Raw genomic sequence first — 14,024 nt, 5'->3', positions numbered from 1 at the left:
ATGAGGAAAGTAAACATACACTGATGATTAGGAACTAAAGCTTCTAAAGAAAACAGGCGGCCGGGCTCAGTAGCTCACGCCTGTAATCCCAGCACTTTGGGAGGCCGAGGCGGGTGGATCACGAGGTTAAGAGATCGAGACCATCCTGGTCAACATGGTGAAACCCCATCTCTACTAAAAATACAAAAAAATTAGCTGGGCATGGTGGCGCGTGCCTGTAATCCCAGCTACTCAGGAGGCTGAGGCAGGAGAATCGCCTGCACCTAGGAGGTGGAGGTTGCGATGAGCCGAGATCGCGCCATTGCTCAAAAAAAAAAAAAAGAAAAGAAAAGAAAACAGGCATCCATGAGGTTGCAGGAGCTTAGAAATACAATGTCTTACTAACCTTGTTAATTGAGCCTTTGATACTGTATAACTTTACATTCATGTATCAGAGCTTGGTAAAAACCTCAGTAAACTTCATTTAGTTTAGTCCCATAAACAACAACAAAAAATTGCTAGTTATTTCTTGTAAACCATGTAGAAGATCTGAGGGTTACTTTACAGAAGGATAGGTTAGGCCTTGGAAAAAAGCCTTACCCTCAGGCACTGAGCTAATGGAAGAAAGACCAGGCATTCTTAGTGTTTGGCCTGACTTATAAAAATGCCATTCAGAAACTTGTGGGGAAAATCTGCTTTTAGCACATCACTAGTTGTTGCAGTATTTTTCTGTGATAATCAAAAAAAGGCAGTTGAAGGGAAGAGTTAATTGTTACCAGGTTTTTTTATTCCAGTGAATAGGATTGGTGTTGGTGTTGGAAATGTATGATGACTATAACATTTATTTGTTGATTTTTTTTTTTTTTTTTTTTTTTTTTTGAGACAAAGTCTTGCTCAGTTGCCCAGACTGGAGTGCAATGGCATGATCTCGGCTCACTGCAACCTCCACCTCTCGGGCTGAAGTGATTCTCCTACCTTAGCCTCCCAAGTAGCTGGGACTACAAGTGTGTGCCACCACACCTGGCTAATTTTGTATTATTTGTAGAGACGGAGTTTTGCCATGTTGTTCGGTCTGTCTCGAACTCCTGAGTTCAAACAGTCCACCTGCCTAGGCCTCCCAAAGAGCTGGGATTACAGGTGTGAGTCACCATGCCCGGCCGGGGAAGTATTTTTTAAACATTTTATTAGTAGTACTGGGTTTATTTCGAGCTATTTATTTTTTCTGTACATTTTCTTTTGAACCAACCACAAATTTTTAACCAATTACAAATAGATCAGTGGTAGAGTTTCTCTTATTGTGGAATAGAGTTTTGCTCCTGGTGAAGTATAGAGCTTTATGTAGCTGGAGTAAAAAACACTGTGAATATCTGAGAAATGTAAAGTATTTTTTGTTATTTTTTTATATTCTTAAGAAATAATTTGCTTAAACAAAAATAGTAACAATGTATTGTGTTGTTTCTAACCAATTTAAAAATGTATAACAACAGCCCAAAAAATGATGGGGAAATGGAAATATATATGCAAGGCTCTCAAAATATACGTGCAGTGGGCTAATATCACTTGCAGACTAACGGCAATAAATTAAAAGATGCATTGGAAAACAACAAAACCCAAAGAAGTACAGTTAGTAAGACAATAAACCAGATAAAATGGAATTACAGGAAACAGTATATAAAGAAGTCAAAAAAGAAAAAGGAAAAAAGTGAACAAAGTGTGATCCTTGAAGCAAGGAGATATGTTCTGTGGACTGTTCTTTGTTGTTTGTTTGTTTAGCTCACTCCCTATTCCTAGAGCTGAGTGTGAAGGTGGACTATATTGCTTTATATTTAAAGGATTGGTAGGTACCCTTTTTGGAAGAACTCAATTCAGTCCTGGAAGTCTTTCATTAGTACTCAGGATATCTCTCACTTTCTACAATACTTGCCTGTTTTACAGCCCTCACATTCATTCCACACCTATCTCTATCACTTCCTTAGTACTTTAGGTGAAAAAAGGTCAGTGCTTTCACTTTGTCAAATCTAAGATATTGCATAGTAAAGTAGAATGATCTTTGATTTTTTTTAGTGCTGTCTCAACATACTTTATTTTTTTCCCCCTGAATTCAGAGACATGAAAAATGCTGTAATTGGAAACAACAAGCAGAAAGCCAATCTCATTGTTTTAGGAGCTGTTCCAAGGTATGTTTGCTGTCTCACCCCTTTCTTGTCATTCATACTAGTTTCTAATGTATTTCTTACTCTCAATCATAGAACCCATTTTTTCCTGAATTGTCTATCCAATTCTTAAAATACATCCTATTTTAAAAAATAAGTATGTAAACCATCTCTAAGAAAAAAATTATAAAGTAACAGAGAATGGAATAAAAACTGACTGCTAATACTTTTTGGAAATTCAGGAAGACCTTTGACCTACAGTAAAAGGGTTCGTTAGGTACATAAGCAATGTACAACAGCCTGATACTTTCTTCTCCATTTCCTTAGCGCATTGGCAGTTTTATGTGTGAGTAATTTATAAGACCCTTTTTTTAAAGGAAAAAATTCTGCTTGGTTTTTAATCCAGTTTCATTTTAACTTCTGATTTCTACAATTTGCAGTTTTTTAAGTTAACATAGGAAGTTTAGGAAGTTTGATTTCTTCTTTTGATGACCTAGTAAGTTTCCTTTGGGCAAGCAATAACAGTTATATAACTTCCTCTTTACTTTTGCTCTTCAGAGCTAAGTTTTCTGTGCAGTTGCTATTACCTTTTTATTCAGAATTTTTTTATTGTTTTGTTTTTTTCTCCTTATTTTCCAGTCTTGATGAAGAATTAATGGTTTAAATGTCTTTAATGTCACCAACCTCAAATGTATACTTTAGTAACCCTACAGCTGTCAGCAGCCTTTCTTAGGGGATTTATGTTTGGCATATAGTGCTTTAGGGAGCATGAGGGTCCTACCTTAGAATGTAAGGTAGATGGTCATAAGTAGAGGAAGGTTAGGGTTTGGGGAATATTTGTTTGTCAAGCCAGGCTGGAGTGGAAATGAGAGGATCTCTTCATTTTCCAAATAAGAAAACTGAAGAAAGAAGAAACTCCCTTACCTGAGGAGCTGCACAAGGGCTTTATAGATTCCCTCTAGGCTCTATCTCTACAAACTGCACTTCTGCTCTAGATTCAGAGCAGTAGCATTTCTAGATTTCTAGTTTGAATATAAGATCTGGCAGCACATGGCATTTGATTGAGAGTCTTCATATTTTGGAGACCCAACAGGAAGTGGTAGATGATGTGGACTCTGATGATGCTGTTTCTACAGAGACCACTTGTGGACAACTTTCAGATGTACACTTTTGATAAACCCTGAGAATATGATAGTTCTTTTTTTCAAAACCTCTTCTAGATTTTTTTCCAGATGTTTCTTTCTTTAATTAGCAGATGAGATAAACAAATGACCATTGAATTAATATAAACTCAACCAATCATGTTTTTATTATGTGGACTGCACAGCCTTTTTTGGTCACATTGAGCCTTGATTAAATTTTTTTAGTCTTTTTGTTTATTAAGTTCCTTCTTTTTAGATTGTTGTACTTGCTTCAGCAAGAAACCTCAACCACAGAGCTGAAAACTGAATGTGCAGTGGTGTTGGGAAGTCTTGCTATGGGTACTGAAAACAATGTCAAGTCTCTACTGGACTGCCATATTATCCCTGCCTTATTGCAAGGTATGTAGGGAAGCCATTTTTTGCTCAAGTAAAGATAAGAATCAGTTTACAGTACTTTAAATACTGGTTGAGAGGATTAGTCCTAAATTTAGTTTCTGTTAATAGGACTACTGTCCCCAGACCTGAAGTTTATTGAAGCTTGTCTCCGATGCCTGCGCACCATTTTCACCAGTCCTGTCACTCCAGAGGAGCTACTGTATACAGTGAGTTTTAGATGTATTTGAGATATTAGTTGCATTTCACTAACAGCCTACTCCTAATTTGCTTGGCATCTTTAGACTCATCATAACTATGTTGTATAAAAAAGCCTCAGCTGGGCATGGTGGCTCACACCTGTAATCTCGGTGCTTTGGGAGGCTGAGGTGGGAGCATTGCTCGAGGCCAGGAGTTCAAGACCAACCAGAGTGATGTAACAAGACTCCATCTCTAATGAAAAAAATAAAAATAAAAATAAATTAGCCTGGTGCAATGGTGCATGCCTATAGTCCTAGCTACTCATGAGACTGCAGTGGAAGGATTGCTTGAGTCTAGGAGTTTGAGGTTATAGTAAGCTATGAGGTGCCACTGCACCTCAGCCTGTGTGACAGAGCAAGATCCTGTAACTTAAAACAAAAAAATAATAAAAGTCTCTGCCAGGTGTGGTGGTTCACGCCTGTAATCCTAGGAGTTCGTGAGGTCAAGGCGGATATAGTACCTGAGGCCAGGAGTTAAGACCAGACTGGCCAACACGGTGAAACTCCGTCTCCATTAAAACTACAAAAATTAACTGTACATGGTGGCACATAGCTGCAACCCCAGCTTCTTGGGAGGCTGAGCCATGAAAATCACTTGAACCCAGGAGACAGACATTGCAGTGATTGGAGATCACCACCCCACTCCAGCCTGGGTGACAGTACAGACTCTGACTCTAATAAATAAAGTCTCAAAAACTGTTTGAGTTCTTGCCTCACTATACATGTGAATTTGTGTGTGTGTGTGTGTGTATGTAGGTATGTATGTATATGTGAAAGAATCCTGAGACAAGTTTCTTGACATAGTTCCACAGATGAAATGCCCTCTGGTTTCTGTGTTGTCATTTTTCATTCTTCAAAAAAATGGTGATTGTGATTATCTGAGCCAACATAACAAATTATGTTGTTAAATTGTGCACACAGGAGTCAGAGATCTTACCCAGAATTAGGCTTTTTAAGTATTTCAAGACTAGAAGTAATAAAGAGGCATAGGCAAAGCAAGCATAGAGAAGAGACATGTCACATGGCTCCCTAGCCTGTCCTTTCTACATCAGACACATACTCCGCTGGCCCTTAATGATACATAAGGTGGTCGGTAGATGAGATTTATGGGTTACCTCACATAGGGAGCACCTAAATTATGAAAATTCTTTTATTTTATTTATTTTTGATAGGGAGCTTTGCTCTGTCACCCATGATGGAGTGCAGTGGCTCAGTCTTGACTCACTGAAACCTCTGCCTACCAGGTTCAGGTGATTCTCCTGCCTCAGCCTCCTGGGTAGCTGGGATTACAGGTGCATGCCACCATGCCCGGCTAATTTTTTTTGTATTTTTAGTAGAGACGAGGTTTCACCATGTTGGCCAGCCTGGTCCTGAACCCCTGACCTCATGATCCGCCTGCCTTGGCCTCCCAAACTGCTAGGATTGCAGGTGTGAGCTGCTGCACGTGGCCTAACATCTTTATTTTATACCTCATAGTTTTATGTGAGATTCTTCAGGGAGTCATACCTCATATATCTATAGATTGTTTACTGCAGTGGTTCTCAGATTTGAGGTTGCACTAGAATTACGTGGAGGGCTTGTCAAACAGGGATTGCTAAACCCCACCTCCGGTTTCTGATCCAGTGAGTTTTGGGTGTGGCCTGAGAATTTGCATTTCTAACAAATTTCCAGGTTCTCTCTTTAAGAGTTACTACTTTACTGTAGACATCCTGCTTAAAGCTTTCCATAGAGGACTTAGTAAATATCAGTTTATTTTCCTGTAGTTCATATGGTAATGTTTGCAGAGATTAAGCCAGTCACCTGTCTTATTTACCCTGGAAGTTTCTCACCTACCCTCAATCCCATAATAAGGGGAGAAGTTGATCCTGGCCAACTACTTTAACTCCTCCCACCTCACTCTCTAAACTGATTTTTGTCCTACTAATGGATCATGGTGCACAATTTGGAAAATTCTGGTCTATGCCAACTGTTTTACATGAGAAAAATTGAGACCCAGGGAGGTTAAATTTAGATAGAATATCTAAATTATGAATCATCTCAATTTTGTGCCTCAGATATTTTATACCTCAGAGACAGTGGAGAATTTGTAAAGAGTTGGATTGGGGAATAACTAGCAGCAGTGTTTCAGTGTATTAATTGACTTCTATGAGTTGGGGTGTATAAAAGCCAGCTGTTTGAGCAACTCAGGCTGTAGAATAGAGATGGGGTAGGTAGTCCAGTAAGAAGATGGCAGGATTTCTAGTTTGAAATTGTGTTTATTAGGTGGGTGATTTTGGGTAAATTTTGTATTCAATAATTGTTCTTTGCCTTATTTAATCATCTGTAAACTGTAGATATATAGACACAATTAACAGAAAGGGGGCAGATATGAAAAAATGGGATGGGGGCTATTGTAACTGAGGGAAATTGAGGAATGCAAGAACATTAGAGGAAAAGAAGGAGGTGGAAATAGCTTTAGGAGCCTAATAGAGACTTTTTAATCTACTTCTCTACCTTTTCTATCTTAGCTGCTATGTACTTCACCATTCTTTGCTCAAAGTAGAGTCTGTAGGCCAATGGCATCAGCCTCATTTGGAAGCTGACTCTTAGGATCCTACCCCAGACCTACAGTATCAAAGTACATTAAGAACATCTCCTGGGAATTTGCATGCACATTCCTTCTTGGGAAGCATAGCTCTTGTGATGTCATTGACTGGGAAGCTTGAGCTAAGTCTTCTTTCTTATCTGCGGTTCTAGCCAGATAACCTTTCAACTTTTAATTTCTTCGGCATTCTTTTTTTTCTTTTTTTTTTTTGAGACAGAGTCTTGCTCTGTTGCCAGGCTGGAGTACAGTGGCATGATCTTGGCTCACTGCAACCTCCACCTTCCAGGTTGAAGCTAGTACCCTGCCTCAGCCTCCTGAGTAGCTGACACTACAGGCATGCACCACCATGCCCGACTAATTTTTATATTTTTATTAGAGGCCTCCCAAAGTGATTGCAGGTGTGAGCCACTGAGCCTGGCCCTTCTGCATTCTTTTGTTGTTTTTTTGTTTTTGAGACAGAGTCTCACTGTCACCCAGGCTGGAGTGCAGTGGCGTGATCTCACTGCAACCTCTGCCTCTCCAGTTCAAGCAATTCTTGTGTCTCAGCCTCATAAGTAGCTGGGATTACAGGTGTGCACGATGACAGCAGGCTGATTTTTGTATTTTTAATAGAGACAGGGATTTGCCATGTTTGCCAGCCTGATCTCAGACTCCTGACCTCAGGTGACCCACCTGCCTTGGCCTCCCAATGTGCTGGCATTACAGGCATGAGCCACAGCTCTCAGCCTGCGTTCTAAATAAAAGGAGATTCTTGGAGAGCCTTGCAGCAGAGTGGGTTGATTCTTTTCTCTTATTCTGTGCTATTACATAGGTTGTTAAATGTCAGCAATAGGCAGAGAGTGGGCTGTACCTGTGAAGCTGCCAGTCATATAAATTGTCTCTGTAATCCCAGCACTTTGGGAGACTGAGGCGGGTAGATCCTTGAGTTCAGGAGTTGGTGACCAGCCTGACCAACATGGTGAAACCCCAGCTCTACTAAAAATACAAAAATTAGCCAGGCGTGGTGGCACATGCCTTTAATCCCAGCTACTCAGGAGGTTGAGGCGGGAGAATTGCTTGAACCCCAGAGGTGGAGGTTGCAGTGAGCCGAGATTGCACCACTGCACTTCAGTCTGGGCGATAGAGCAAGACTCTTATCTCAAAAACTTTTAAAAAGTAAATTGTCTCATCGCGTACAGATTGAAAAATTGCTAACTACAGTCTTTATGAGATATTGTTAGTAGTTGCTGGTGTTTAACATCTTGAAGATCAAAATTTTCAAATTTTATTTTTATACAATAATTCTTATAAACTATGTACTAGTGTATAACTTACTAGTTACCTCACATTTCGGTTTCAGAACTTATTTCTGTCATGTCTTATTGAAATGATTTTGTTTTATCATGAGGATGTAGGCTGTTTTTTTGAGAGAGTTATTGAGAATTTCCTGTTCTCATATTTTGTTACCAAGGATGAATATTTAAGCCCCTTTCTTTGTCCTTGGCCTAGATAGTTTTGATGGGCCATGTTGCTTTTGTTTTGCTCTGTGCGTTAAAGAGACTTGATTTACTGTCATTAAGATAAGAGATTTGACTACCTTCTCATGGAAATATTTTGTTTCATCAAATGTACTCATGGTACCTGAGTTCTTGTTGCTGTGCTCTCTTTTCCTAGGATGCCACAGTGATACCGCACCTCATGGCACTGCTTAGCAGGTCCCGCTATACCCAGGAGTACATCTGTCAGATCTTCTCACACTGCTGTAAAGTAAGAACCACAATAAATGTTCCCTATAATACAAAATCTTATGCCTTTAAGATGTACCTTCTTTGTGTACCCTCCCAGAGATAATCTATACATATGTAAGTAGACCTATGTGTGTATATATATTTTGTTTTAAACACAGATGACAGCATACGATACATACTGTTTTGCACCTTAACATTTTCACTTGATGTATCTCAAAGGCTATTCCATATCAGTACATAAGGAGCTCTCCATCATTCTTGTTTTTCAACAGTGCATAGTGTTTAGTGTACAGTTATATATCCAGTCCTCTATTGTTAAACATTTAGTTTGTTTCCAGTCTTATTACAATACTGCAACAAATACCTTGTATATAAGGCATTTTATAAGAAATAAAATTTTGGAGTCAATATATATATTTGTAACGTTACCACATTTTTTTATAGTGATTATATCATTTTATATTACCAGAAATGTGTGATCATGACTGTTTTCCCTCACCCTTGTGTCCTATTACTGGAAACTGGTTTAAGTGATCTTGTATAAGGAGAAAGGAGAGAGATTCTTCTCATTGTTGAGTAAAGTTTCTCTTTCTTTTCTCTTCAGCCTATGAAGTGCCATTTAATTTGCTGTATAGATTGTATGTTGAATGTATCACTTTTGATAACCATAGGTAACCATGGGTAATTACTTATTTGAGAACTTTCTTAATTTCTACATGTCTTCTAACCAAATAAGTATCTTCTGATGGTGCCATATCATTTGTAATACAAATGCCAAGTAAGGAACTTCGGGAACTATAGGAAAGAAGGGATAAGAGAAGTGAGCACCTGGAAGACATAGGTCTCTGCTGTTTTAGAACAGCCTTCTAAATAAATCAAAGCTAAATCACCTGGTTCTAGGAAAAGTTTCTACATTATAATTTACACTCCCTTCCAAACAAACCCTAGCTGATTATCACAATCTATTCAGTAGTATTTAAGATTTTTGTGGCTTTCGGCTCTCGGCTTGGAGGAGGCCAAGGTGCAACTTTCTTCGGTCGTCCCGAATCCGGGTTCATCCGACACCAGCCACCTCCACCATGCCACCGAAGTTCGACCCCAACGAGATCAAAGTCATATACCTGAGGTGCACTGGGGGTGAAGTCGGTGCCACTTCTGTGCTTGCCTCCAAGATCGGCCCCCTGGGTCTGTCTCCAAAAAAGGTTGGTGATGACTTTGCCAAGGCAACGGGTGACTGGAAGGGCTTGAGGATTACAGTGAAACTGACCATTCAGAACAGACAGGCCCAGATTGAGGTTGTGCCTTCTGCCTCTGCCCTGATCATCAAAGCCCTTAAGGAGCCACCAAGAGACATAAAGAAACAGAAAAACATTAAACACAGCAGGAATATCACTTTCGATGAGATTGTCAACATTGCTTGATAGATGCAGCACCGATCTTTAGCCAGAGAACTCTCTGGAATCATTAAAGAGATCCTGGGGACTGCCCAGTCTGTGGGCTGTAATGTTGATGGCCGCCACCCTCATGACATCATAGATGACATCAACAGTGGTGCTGTGAAATGCCCAGCTAGTTAAGAAGCATAAAGGAAAATATTTCAATAAAGGTCATTTAACAACTGGTGGAAAAAAAAATTTTTGTGAAAAAGTTTTGAAGTTTCTTTTCTTGGATTACTTTGACAAAGTGTGGGGTAACTCATAGGAACAGTGATATTGAACCATGCCTTAATCTTTTGAGGTGGGGCAAAGAAAGGCTTAAAGAAAATGATAGTTTTGTTGCAACTCACTTAAAATGAGCTTAAACCATCAAGGCCTAGAATTTTCCAACACCAAAATGATGTCTTATAGCCAACCTCGCAAGTTGAGAAAGATACTCCAGAACTGTATGCCTCATTAAAAAATCTTCAGGGGCCAGGTGTGGTGGCTCACAATTGTAATCTCAGCATTTTGAGAGGCCAATGTAGGTGGCTCTCTTGAGTCCAGGAGTTTCAGATCAGTCTGGACAACATGGCGAAACCCTGTCTCTACAAAAAATATAAAAGAATTAGCAAGGCATGGTGGTGTCTGCCTGTAGTCCCAAGAGACTGGGGTGGGAGGATTGAACCCAGGTGGTTGAGGCTGCAGTGAACTGTCATTGCACCACTGCACTTCAGCCTGAGTCACAGAACGAGACCCTATCTCAAAAAATAAAACTGTCTCAAAAAATAAAAATAATCATCTGTTTCTGAGTGTTCAACAGAGTACAGCATCTACTAGTCATAACCACAGTAATCCCAAAAGGCTACTGAAAACTGGACCTGGAGGAATAACTATGTGATAAATTATTTTAAGCTATGAGATGTTTGAATAATCCCATTCCTGAAGTTACTCAAATAGCTTTCAGGATTACTCATCAGAAACTTTTCAACACTTTAGGGATTGCTCATCTGAAACTTTTCAATGCTGTTTTAGCTGAAATAATAGAGGTACCATTAAATCATTATTTTTTTGCTGGAGAGAAACTTACGCTGAGGATAATGATTAACAGCCACCCTCATACCACTAAGAGAACAGAATATGTTATCAGAGAAAGTCACCTTTACTCATCTTTTAATTGGCTAAATTAGCATTGGCCACTGTAATTAAATAACCACATTTAAATATTCTGGGATATAGCTAGACTTTAAGAAAAGTATAGCATTTATAAATCCAATGATAACATAATAGCCTAAAATACAATATTGACAACTTTACTGATACACTGACAAATGTCTTTGAGAACAACTGATCAAATGGTCCATGTATTGTCATTAAATATAAAACCCTTTTATTTTCATGTTTTTTTTTTTTTTTCATATAGGCCAAAAACAAGATTTGAAGTAGAATTTTAAGACTCATTTGCAGGGGCTCATGTTAAGCTAAGATTAAATGACAAAACTTAAAATTACTAATTTGCTTAGACTGGGATCAATATTAAATAAATGTACATAAGGCCGGGCACGGTGGCTCACGCCTGTAATCCCAGCACTTTGGGAGGCCGAGGTGGGTGGATCATGAGGTCAAGAGATTGAGACCATCATGGTGAAACCCCGTCTCTGCTAAAAATACAAAAAAGAAAAAATTAGCTGGGCATAGTAGCACGCACCTGTAATCCCAACTACTCGGGAGGCTGAGGCGGGAGAATTGCCTGAACCCAGAAGGCGGAGGTTGCAGTGAGCCGAGATCCTGCCATTGCACTCCAGCCTGGGTAACAAGAGCGAAACTCCGTCTCAAAAAAAAAAAAAAAGTAAATAAATGTACATACATTTATTCCCTTCCCTTTGGGGAAGGGAAAAAAAAAGGGAGAGATCACTGAGACATTTGTGTTGTAATCTAATTACAATTATATCTTTGAAATTTTCTCCCTGATTTATTCAGCAAAAAACACCCACTAGAAGTAATATTTGTTGAAATTCTAACTTCTAAACTGTTGCCATTTCTTAAGTATTTACTAAGATTTCTGAGACCTATCTTTTGAAGTTTAAGACTGTGAGAGCTAGGCTCATGCCCATAATCTCAGCACTTTGGGTGACCCAGGTGAGAGGATCCCTTAAGCTCAGAAGTTCAAGACCAGCCTTGGCAACACAGTGAGACCCTCATCTCTGGGAAAAAAAAAAAAAAAAGGAAAGACCATGAGGACTTAGGTGCTTCTGATCCAATGGCTTCTGCCTCACTAACCACCCAGTTCCTGCAGATTGATTTGGGGAAAGACAAACGAGAGACTTGATACATCTCAAATGACAGCTCATCCTTGTTAGCTGGTTCAGCCACTAATTCCTTCCTTGCAATTGCTTTTTTTTTTTTTTTTTTGAGACGGAGTCTGTCTTCCAGGCTAGAGTACAGTGGTGCGATCTCAGCTCACTGCAACCTCTGTCTCCCAGGTCCAAGCAATTTTCCTGCCTCAAACTCCTGAGTAGCTGGTACTACAGGCGTGCAACGCCATGCCCAGCTAATTTCTACATTTTTTAAAAGTAAAGATGGGATTTCACCATGTTGGCCAGGCTAATCCTGACCTCAAGCCATCCACCCACCTCAGCCTCCCAAAGTGCTGGGATTACAAGCATGCGCCACCGTGCCTGGCCCCTTGCAATTGCTTTTACACAATCAAGGTATTTTGTCAGTACCAGGAAACAATTATATATACAGAGGATTGTAGTGTGCTTGATCTTTTCCCCATCCATATAAATATAACTTAAAAAGGATATTCCATAAATTATTCAGATCTTAGAAAAAAAGTTAAAAGCACATGGGTATATGTTGAAATGATGTTATTAATAGTAAAAGACTGGAAACAATCTAAATGTCTAACTATAGGGTACTAATTAAATAAAGTTTAGAACATTCAGATAATAGAATAAGGCCAACAAATAAATGAGAAAACTCTTTATGTACTGATATGTCTGATCTCTGAGATAAATTATAAAGGAAGAAAAGGTTTAGAGCAGTGTATATAGTCTTCTACCATTTGTATTAAAATGGGGAAAAGAATATGTATCTGCTGGATATGTATAAAATGTATTGGAAAATGCAATCTATTAGGTCACCTCAAAGCAGGAGAACAGATTGGCTGCAGATAGAGTTGGAAAAACAATGAGGTGCAAGAGGCTGAGGCCGCAAGCCTACTTAGCTTTTGTTAAACTCTGCCAGTGTCTAAACTGGGTTGTCAAAATTGATAAGGAACTCAAAAAAACCTTAGTGTGATGACATAAGCTGAAGCTAAATTAGGCTTATCTTCACAATTTAGTAACTATGTAAGAAAAAAAAATGGGTCGAATCCTTACAAGACCCCTATTTTCCTTGGCTCCCCTACTTCAGTCTTCACCAGTATTTTTATAATGAATAAGCAAGGACTCCTTTGTTTCAAATGAGACAATTAGTGTAAAGTGTTTAGAGCAGTGCCTGGCCCATAGTAGGATTTATCCAGTAAGTAGTACCTGTAATTACAAGTGCAGATGATGCATGGATGAGGTGGGAGGAAAGGGAGGACACTCAAAACCAGTGCCCTGAAAATGTCAGTATTTTCAGTTATTGCAAAAACAGGTTTGCACCGTTCTGGATCGATATGTAGCAATAACTATATCACCATTTTACTCTGGAAATATATCCTCATAACCTAAAGATTTGCACTGAGATGGAGCTTCACATAATGTTCGACAAAACGCTGCTTATAACAGTAAAACATTAGAAACTACCTAGAATTTATAATGGGGTTTTGCATGAGCAAACTGTAGAATACTATATTGGGATTAAGAATATAAAACCCCAAGTTAGAAAGTATGGAAAAAGAGACAAATTGCTGACTTTTTAAAGGATTCTTTTAATATATAAAATATTTGGGGATTGTTACCTATAATATAGAATATGACTGTTGTCCTATTCAGAAGTATAAATGCTAATTTTCCCACTTCAAATGATGGATGTTTTGGCTCAAGAAAGAACAAGCATATTCACAATAGTTGTAACTTGCTTAAATAATGGGGTAGAGAAATTGGTTTGAGAGCTCTTGCTGGACCAATAACAGGTTTCTTCTGGTGAAGACAGATAGCCTACTTTTGTGATATTTTTCTCTTCTGAATAATGATAAGCATGAAATAATCATTCCTTTGTTGGCTCTAACTGATTTTTCATTAATTGATTGGATAACATTGGACATAAAATGAATGAATAAGATTTGTGGCAAATTTGCAGCTTTGCATTAACTTTAGCTTCTGCCACTTTGAAGCTCTTTAGTACATTGATTAGTAGAATACAGAATTGATTAAAAAAAAAGAAAAACCTTTGTTTTCCTAT

The 14,024-nt window shown here is 38.8% G+C and overlaps 1 protein-coding gene and 1 pseudogene across 12 annotated transcripts in view; both read left to right on the top strand.

Annotated features, from left to right (window-relative positions):
- Positions 1-14,024, top strand: part of ARMC8 (armadillo repeat containing 8) — a 110,944-nt gene that overhangs the window by 31,379 nt on the left and 65,541 nt on the right. For all 12 annotated transcript variants that reach the window (XM_078354137.1, XM_035277920.3, XM_035277921.3 and 9 more), the window contains 4 exons: positions 2,085-2,156; positions 3,531-3,673; positions 3,779-3,876; positions 8,144-8,236. In XM_078354137.1, the coding sequence (XP_078210263.1) occupies positions 2,089-2,156; positions 3,531-3,673; positions 3,779-3,876; positions 8,144-8,236 (402 nt within the window). In that variant the 5' untranslated portion in view covers positions 2,085-2,088. The remainder of the gene's footprint in view (positions 1-2,084; positions 2,157-3,530; positions 3,674-3,778; positions 3,877-8,143; positions 8,237-14,024) is intronic.
- Positions 9,233-9,931, top strand: LOC103788831 (large ribosomal subunit protein uL11 pseudogene; annotated as a pseudogene).

This window comes from Callithrix jacchus, chromosome 17 (genome assembly GCF_049354715.1).
Source record: "Callithrix jacchus isolate 240 chromosome 17, calJac240_pri, whole genome shotgun sequence".
Taxonomy (NCBI): Eukaryota; Metazoa; Chordata; class Mammalia; order Primates; family Cebidae; genus Callithrix; species Callithrix jacchus.
The sequence above is the reverse complement of the archived record's forward strand: the minus strand, read 5'-3'. Positions and strand labels throughout refer to the sequence as shown.